Consider the following 9,387-nt stretch of genomic DNA (forward strand, 5'->3'; position numbering starts at 1 on the left):
TTCAGAATTAGGAGACAACTTTATTTTAGAAAGATACTTTAGACCTGAATAGGAATCATAATAGTTTTAAAATTTCGGTAGAATGACCTGCGTACATATCACAGATTTAATACATGTTATGATGATTTAATCTTATCATATTCTAACTATTCACTAACGACAATACTGCGATTGAAATCTACACTAAACCAAGAATTCTTAGGTACGTCATTTGATGAGCGATGAAAATACATTTTAATATAAAGGCTACGGTATTGTGAATTTTAAGATACAAAGATTGATTTTCTTCAGATGTACAAAGCAGAACCAACGAACCCATAGACCAAGACACAGGCCTCAGAGCTTCAGACCCAGCCGTGCCCCTCATCAGGGCCATCAAAGAGGAACTAAGGCGATTCAAGAGGACCGTCAGCTCTGACACGTCCAACGCGTGAAGGTCCTTCCAAGTCACAAGATCTACGGAGTAGCGTGGAAAGATATTCTGTAGACATTGCCAGGTGGTGGATTCAGAAGCATGATAACACCTCCTGGAAGTGGAGCGAGTTTGAAGCTCTGGTTTGAAATAGTGATATAATGTTTAAGGCCACATATATGTAGAGTCACTAGAACTTTGTAAGTAAAACTTACTGTGACTCCAGAATTGATAATTAGATACGAGTTAACCTTTATTCTGAACATTAAAAAACATAATGATTTTAGTGTGACTAATTCAATGTGGTTATTTTCCGGAAACAAAGGCATGAAAAATAGGGTTATTTTTCATAGAAATTATGCATCTTTTAACTATATATTTTGCTACCTGACATGTAGTTCATTTTAGTCCTTTAACTGAATGGAGTCCATCGAGAATGTACTAAGTGTATAATCCTTTTGTGTAACAGTACCAAATACCATAAAGAAAAAGAAATAGTGTTCGAAAGAGCACCTCTGACTCTAGACACCATTTTAAAATACAAGGACCAAATTAATGACCCTTATTTCATATTAGCTAAAGTAGAGGTTTCATGATAAAAAAAAAAAAAAAATAGTCACGGTTATATTTTCTAGAAAATTGCGCAGGCTGAGAATTGACGCCAAAATGTAAAGAAATATATTACTTATAAAACATGTAAAAAAATATCCGTTAAAATTTAATTCAGCACGAAATAGATAACCATCAACATTTGTTTAATGAACTTGTTCCAATCGGGAATATGAATTTGTATTTTGATCTACGATATCATTTATTTTTAAACAAGTTAATAAGTTATATAAATAAAGATTACTGTGTGGACCTGGACCAATTTCTATATGCTGAATTAGCTATGAATCTCCCCCAAAACCATTCATTTTTTTTCAGAGGCGTTAACTCGAGTAAAGAGATGAAATACCAAAGGTCATTTCAGAAATAGAATGATATTTCATGAAACCTGTGGAATTTAGATCATTTGATTTGATTTTAGACATTGAGGAGAATTGCAATTTTTCATTTTCTATATTTCATACTTAGTTAAAAGTTAGATACTTTACTCCTATCATGTGCCCAATATGTAGGATGAACCATAAATCATTGCATTTAACGATTTATGTGCCAAATACTGTGTAGAATTTATCCAATTCTATAGAATGTCGGCAATATATTGTTGTGTTTTTCTTTTATTTAATTTACAGGCAATAAAGGCACTGCTGTATTTATGTACGTACACAGCTTAATATAGACTGACAGTTGTACAAAGAAATATTATCAATTTGATGTGATCTATCATGCAATGTCTAGGATTTCATAAGGGACCAGGTTATGGTATGTAAGATTCTTTTATTATAATTTCTTGGGTAATTATTACTCTTAACACTTTAAATTGCACGAGAGAGGTAAGGACAATGCTGAGAGAGATCTCTTATTCTAAGGGATTACAAATAACGACGTATTTTTCTGTAGAGATGCCGTTTTTCGTCAATTAATCCAGTTTTTTGCTTTCACGTTTTATATTCTTTTTCAGTCAGTGACCGGGATCGTAAATACTTTCCGGGTCTATGTAATAAACACAGTTTTGAAGAGGGCATTCCTGTTCTTACGAGTGTGAGCAATTGCAGATTCATTTTAGTGCTTTGTATTTGATTTTTAAATAGCAGAAGAATCTACTTGTGGACTTATAGGGGTAAAATGTCGATTACAGTCAGCCCTCTTTGTTCGTGGGAGTTAGGTAACAGAAACAGGCGCGAAGAGCGAGAATCTGTGAATACTTGCTGCCTTAGGGTGTGTTAATTCAGGACCTACAAACTCATTGTCCATTGCATATGCAAGGTCAACTAACAAGCTATAAGAAACCCACTGTACTGCCCAATATTGTTTTTACTTGGTTTCTATCAAAGCATAAGTGTTGTGCTAATGAATGAACACATTTCAGTAAGAGTACTGTACAGGTAAACATGCATATTATGTACATGGTGAGACTACAATACATGAGTCATTGCCACAGTTATACATACATGTAATACATATAGTGACAACAAAACACAATTCTCCGATCTAAAAACACCTGCTGATACTGTAGTGTATATTACCATATATGTAACGTACTATCACTACAGTATAGCTTAATTAGCTAAAGTAACATTCGTAAGTGATCGCTGTTTACAGCAAGTCGACTCACACCATTCAAACTCACCGTACACGTAGCCTCGTAGCCTATGTATACATTACTACTGTAAAGTACGGTATTTTGTATACAATACTGTACAATAGTTAATATAATGATCACACTAATATACAATGAATAGATTAACATAATAAAAATTAAAAGCAAAAGTATCAGCCCAACACCAGTAACTGTTTATGTACAAAGTTCTAAGCAGTAAGTGTGAAGTATGATGCAACCTTGAGCCATCAACTGTTTGGCGTGTGGAGTAGCATAATATACATATCACATTTTATACTAAAATCCTTATTAACACACAGGATATGTACAGGTTTTTTACGTAACTTTTTTTACATCACAATGTGATCATGCTAAAAAATGACTGAATTGGAAGATGCACAAGCAAGGAGAGATGATGCAAGACTGAGGCCGAGTCAGCAAGAGATGGAGTGTATGGCTGTGTGGAAAGGGGAATGGAATGAAGCATGGCGGGGGCAAAGGATCATGGTTAGTTTGAAATCTTAGGCTGTGATAGTAACCCCAAATAAAAATATGGTTCTTTGTATCGCGAATGACCGAATCCGCGAAGATGAAACCTGCGAATAACGAGGGCTGACTGTATGTTTTATAGATTTGCATCGATGAGCCAAAGGATCTGATTCTAAAGCTAGGTAATGAATATACCACTAAAGTAATAGATGAATAATAGAACTACTTCTAACTGCCAACGGACTTCCAAAATGCTTTGCACGATACCAAGTCCCAATAATCTACCGTATGACTCCAACCCGTGTGCTCCTTAGTAAAGGTAAATTATCATGTTATATTAATTGATAATTATAAATGATGTATAAGGTCCTTTTTGAATGGTTATTTGTTCGGTAAGTGTCACAATATACTTCAATTACGTAGGTTAGTGACGCATTTCTAGATTACGTGAGGAAAGAAAATAATTTTCTTAATAACATGGTAATTGTTATACTAAATCAAACAGTAATTTATTTGTAGATGTATTATCTGATTCCTCTGCTTTATAACCTGACTTTCCTCGTCACCTACGACGTCACAATTTCAAAAGATGGTATTTCATTTTTTGTCTTCGTTCTCTAAAGATGATTGTATTCATTCGCAACGTTACTCTGTCATTGAAGTTTTCGTCCTTAATTTACAGGCTGAAATTTTTACGAAAAGTTACTTTTATATCTGCATGACTTCTGTTAGCCATTTTTATCATTACACGTTAATCTCACAGTCTAGTTTCTCTTTGCAATGTGTGTTTTCTTTTGAAAAACATATGAATTAAGTCTCTCTCTCTCTCTCTCTCTCTCTCTCTCTCTCTCTCTCTCTCTCTCTCTCTCTCTCTCTCTCTCACGTAATCTTGAAAGCTCTTAGAATCAAGAATAATTGTTATAGTGATCGATACTGGATTCTAAACAGAAATTTGCCCTGACAAATCAAATACACCTAAAAATCTTCCTCCATCAGATGAAACTGCTTATCTTTTGGATGTCCCCTGAGATCGGTAAAGTTGAGCTGCAGTTTTCTGGAAGATAATTTTGGTTTAATTTTATATAGAAGACTCAATAACATTCAGTTTATTATTCCTTCATGATGGCAAAAGCCATATGAAGGCTCTGCTATTCCTCGGTCATTTTTGTTAGTGGCCAAAATAGAAGTGTTTTAGCTAATTCGATTAATCTGAAAAGTGTACAAATTCTTTGGGATGAGTTCGAGATTAACGAAATTCTTGGAAAAGGTTTATTTATTAAAGGTTTATTAATACATAAATTTGCATATTGATTTTAAATCCCAAATGTATAGAATATTTAAGCAATCGAATAAAATTTGTTCTAGTGAAAGCCTTTTATTCATTCATAACTTTTGTATTTTAACATCAATCTAAATTTGGAATTTTATAAATGGAGTATACAATTATACAATTATCGGCATACATAAACATACATTGAAAAAAAAAAGACATAAAGGTTGGGTCCTTTCAAAAATAGATTTATGTAAAAGTTTATATTTTTTCCTTCATTAAAGAACCACTATTGGTAGGATGAATTCGGTAAAGAATATTTCCTCATATTTCTTGTTTATTTAGTTTTCATTTCAGGCTATTGAATCCAAAGATCCAGACAGGAGGTCGTACCCGTAGTTCGGGAGGACTCTGTTTGGTTCTGTTTCACAAAATGGATGCAGGTTATTGCCACATAAATATAATTTCTGGTACATACATGAATTTGAAATTGTCATACAACGTCAGAGAGATGCTTAACTCTTTACTGATGATGTTGCACGAATAATAATAATAATAATAATAATAATAATAATAATAATAATAATAATAATAATAATAATAATAATAATAATAATATCGTTATTATTATTATTACTATTATTACTATTAACAACAACAATAACAACAACAACAATAACAATAATAATAATAATAATAATAATAATAATAATAATGACATCTTATTTAAGAATAGACCAAAACACTTCAATATTGATAATGAAGGGCAATACGTTTATTTAATAGTAATACATGTAATGGAAATTCATTCATGGGGAGACAGATGTTATATTCTTGTTACACCAATCAATAAAAATTTTCTAAAACTAGATTATCATCATTATGAATCAGCAAACAGAATATTAGGTAAAGTTACAATGAAGACTTATCATATACAAATAAATAATTTATATACGAAGTTATGTTATATCTTATTTAATTTATTTTCATTTTTCATACAAGTGTCAGCTTTAGACTTCAAAAGTGGGGTTAACCTTAACACGTTTATGAAGCCAATTTAACCAATTGTGAATATATTAATCACATTGAATGTTCCATTGACCTCCAGTAGTTGATACCAACGATGTCTGGTATCCTGAATTAAGGTCTTATCTATTGCAGCAACATTCAATTTTGTAAAGACTTTTAAGAATAGAAGAAATTTCCCCTGTCCTTCAGGGCATTAGAGGATGCAACTTTGCACTAGCTGAAGCTATTCACCTTCACCTATCTGGGACATCTTTTGTTGTTGTTCTATGTTCTTACTTACAAGTGGTGGATCCTAAGTTGTCGCCTTGAATATTGATAAAAGCCATACTGTTATTCAAGCAGCAGCATATGATCAGGGTAATGTGGATTTTATTTTCATTATTACCTCCACCAAGGTGGTTATTTTTTCACCTGTCTCTGTTTTTTGTGTATGTCACCAACCTAGCTCAAAAAGTTACGGATGAATTTTAAAGAAAATTTCATGAAATGTTAGAAATAGGCTAACTCAGGAGGGATTACATTCTGGCTGTGATCTGGATCACTATCAAGATCCAGGATTTTTATTGTACCGTTGTTTCGTTGGCGGTCAGTATATGAAAGAGGGAAAGCTTTAGCCGTAGACTTGAGTACAATGTTGACAATCGTCATTGGTGGATGTCTGAAATCTTTGATTGCTCTTTTTATTTGTGTATGGAGGTATGAAATTGTTAATATGCTGATTGACACCTACCTTTAGCTTCTCTGAGGTCAACTAGTATCATCATAGATGATATAATATGAGATCTATTGAAAATATCTAGTATCCTGAAAAACTTGCCAGTATCTTCAAGTACCAATGATGTGTACCACTCAGCAGTAGATTGGAAAACATATTTGGAACCTCATAATTAGATAGAATCAAATAGATATTATTAAGCATGGTCAGCATAATATACATTTTCACATCAGGAGAGGTCAACTGGGTCGCTCATGATAGTCTACTAAGGTGAAAAAAATGAAAAAAAAAAAAAAAACCGGAGGACCAAGGAAGTGCTAGATCCACAAAGGTTTGAGTTTCATTTATACAAGTATAACCTCACAGAACAGTTCATTGTCCTTCAAACATCAACTAAACTGTGTTTTTGCCAATGCTGTGATGTACCTTAGCTGTGATCCCTTGAACCAATTTTTGCAAAGAAGCCCTGTTACTTGTCCAAATTGAGTCGTCAAGTGACGATCACATTCACAACGTCGCGTTGACATAAATACGTCTTAGAGGAAGAGAAATGCTCCAAAACTTTAATAAATTGGAAATTAATATTTTTTTACTTCGAGTTCTTAGTTGCAATTATTGGCAAAGACATTTTGCCAATGAAACGTCTGATTAATCACGCAGCACTCAGTATGCATTTCCCTGTGGGAGTCTTTCCCGTCAGAGTTTGGCTTCCATCTCAGGTAACCCTTCCTAACTTGTAAGGATTTCCATTGAGGTATACAGTGCATCATTTAGTCTAAAGTGCTCTCATTGCATAGCAAATACAATTTTGTCAATTAGAATTTCACTTGAGGCAGAGCAGAGGGATCCTACGTTTGTTACAGTTTGAACAATTATACCAAACTTAACAGTTTAGGTTTTTATGCAGTAAAATATTCTAAACTAGGGTAGAAAAAATTATGTAGCACAAACCTTCGATTAACATTTATGAACTAAATGTCTTTCAATAATAGTATCAGAAATCTAACTATATATGTCTTCCATACTCATAGAGAACTATTCAGTAAATATTATAAGTATGAGAACCAAGTAAATAATATTTTATTAAGTAAAGATTCATGAAAAAGAAAAATATATATGAAGAGCGCAAGACCAAAAATACTCCTTTTAATTTTGCATAAGATCTTCAAGCCTAAATTCATGTGGAATGAATGATCAAAAACTTGTTGGTTTCTTAATATTTGCTTATCTCATTTATTTACATTTTTGGTGAAAAATTTGCAAAGTTGTTCCATGTTCATTGCACATTTTTTGTAACAATCATACTACGATAGACCTCTTTGACAAATAAATGTTGCTAATAATTTTGATCTTTGTTAATTGATTCAAAGGGTTGTGGTGGCCGATGTGATAACGTCCCTGACTGGTGAATGCCAGACTGGTGTTTGAGTCCCGCTCAAACTCCTAGGTCTCTTTAGTCGCTGCAACCTCACCATCCTTGTGAGCTAAGGATAGGGGGTTTGAGGGAACCTATAGGTCTATCTTCTGAGTCATCAACAGCCATTGTCTGGCTCTCCTTGGTCCTAGCTTGGGTGGAGAGGGGGCTTGGGAGCTGATCACATGTGTATGTGGCCAGTCTCTAGGGCATTATCCTGCACGATAGGGCAATGTCACTCTCACTTGCCCCTGCCATTTGCCATTCATAAATGGCCTTAAGCCTTTAAATCAATATGTACTAAAACTATTATCATTTACAAGTTACAATCATAACTTCTAAACCTTCTATGCATGAAACAACCTCGATCTTTATTTCTCAACATAGTATAAATTCATTACAGACATAAGCAAAATGAAACAAGAGTTGATTTTTTCCCATTATGTGTCACACATCGCTCTACCCTTCCATCTGAAATGAAAACACAGATATCAAATGCTGAAGACATTTCTGTTTTCTTCTTCGCTATCAAGGACAACAGCATCCCACGCAGTGAGTACGAGCTGTCCTTTTTATTGGAGTTCCTCAACAGAAGTCATTAACATTTCTAGTCTCCTCTGGCTCCACGAAGAGATTGCATCTAAATGATGTCGAGTTAGCATCCTGCCACTCACACTGACATATGTAATGAAAACACTTCAACGACTCAAATGTAATGCTATAATTAACACCATCTATACTATTATTGCTATTATCATCATTATTATTCGATGATACTTCCTATTTCTATAACATTGGTACAGCCTCTTCAGATACATAAATCATTTTTAATTCTAGTATTGTAAAGTAAATAGAAAAATAACGTATGATATAACACAACTAAATACAAGGAAGTTTTTTTCTCCTTCTTATGCCATAGAATATAGGATAATATTCAACGAAAGGCTATCCTAGTGAAAAAAAAATATATTTCTCACAAAAAGAACATTTGCTACAAACAAACAAAAATTCTAAAAACAAAGACTATAGACAAACAGTAACCTTTTGCTGGTATTGGTTTCCGAGTTCATCAAATTTGAACAACAAAGATCGCCATTAGAGAGGAGATAATTTCGTCCTCAATGATGGACAGCCTTCGTGATGTGTATTGGGAGTTGTAGTGAAAATTGAACAGCAATATCTGAAGTAAAGTGAACAAAGTAGGATACTATGACAAAATAAACAATTTCTATTTTTTTTTCATTGTAATTACAATGTTATTTACTATTAGAGAAATAAATGGCACCTTTATACTATTAGTCTACGCAATAACAACAAGAGCATGCAAGGAATCGATACGCTTTTGAAGTAAAAGAAATAAAATATTTACGCTGTATGCCCAGCTTAAATTTTATAGATAGTAGGTTGGCCAAGGCATCAGCCACCCATTGAGATACTACCGCTAGAGAGTTATTAGGTCCTTTGATTAGCCAGACAGTACTACATTGGATCCCTCTCTGTGGTTACGACTCATATCAATTTTGCAGACACATACAGTAAATAGTCTGGCCTATTCTTTACACATTCTCCTTTTTCCTTATACACTTGACGAAACTGAAATTACCAAACAATTCTTCTTCTCACAAGAGGTTAACTACTGCCCTGTAATTGTTCAGTATGGCTACTTTCCTCTTGATAAGGGTAGAAGAGACTCTTTAGCTATGGTAAGCAGCTCATCTAGGAGAAGGACACTCCAAATCAAATCATTGTTCCCTAGTCTTGGGTAGTGGCATAGCCTCTGTACCATGGTCTTCAACTGTCTTGGGTTAGACATATCTTTCTTGCTTGAGGGGACACTTGGGCACACTATTCT

The 9,387-nt window shown here is 33.8% G+C and overlaps 1 protein-coding gene across 1 annotated transcript in view; it reads left to right on the forward strand.

The window, feature by feature from the left end:
- The window catches only part of LOC137654674 (mucin-2-like), a 145,005-nt gene extending 140,620 nt beyond the window's left edge, over positions 1 to 4,385 (forward strand). The window contains exon 12 of the mRNA XM_068388537.1: positions 292 to 4,385. Coding sequence (XP_068244638.1) covers positions 292 to 434 — 143 coding nt within the window. The 3' untranslated portion in view covers positions 435 to 4,385. The remainder of the gene's footprint in view (positions 1 to 291) is intronic.
- The last annotated feature ends 5,002 nt before the right edge of the window (positions 4,386 to 9,387 follow it).

Source organism: Palaemon carinicauda, chromosome 15, assembly GCF_036898095.1.
Source record: "Palaemon carinicauda isolate YSFRI2023 chromosome 15, ASM3689809v2, whole genome shotgun sequence".
In the NCBI taxonomy this organism is placed as follows: domain Eukaryota; kingdom Metazoa; phylum Arthropoda; class Malacostraca; order Decapoda; family Palaemonidae; genus Palaemon; species Palaemon carinicauda.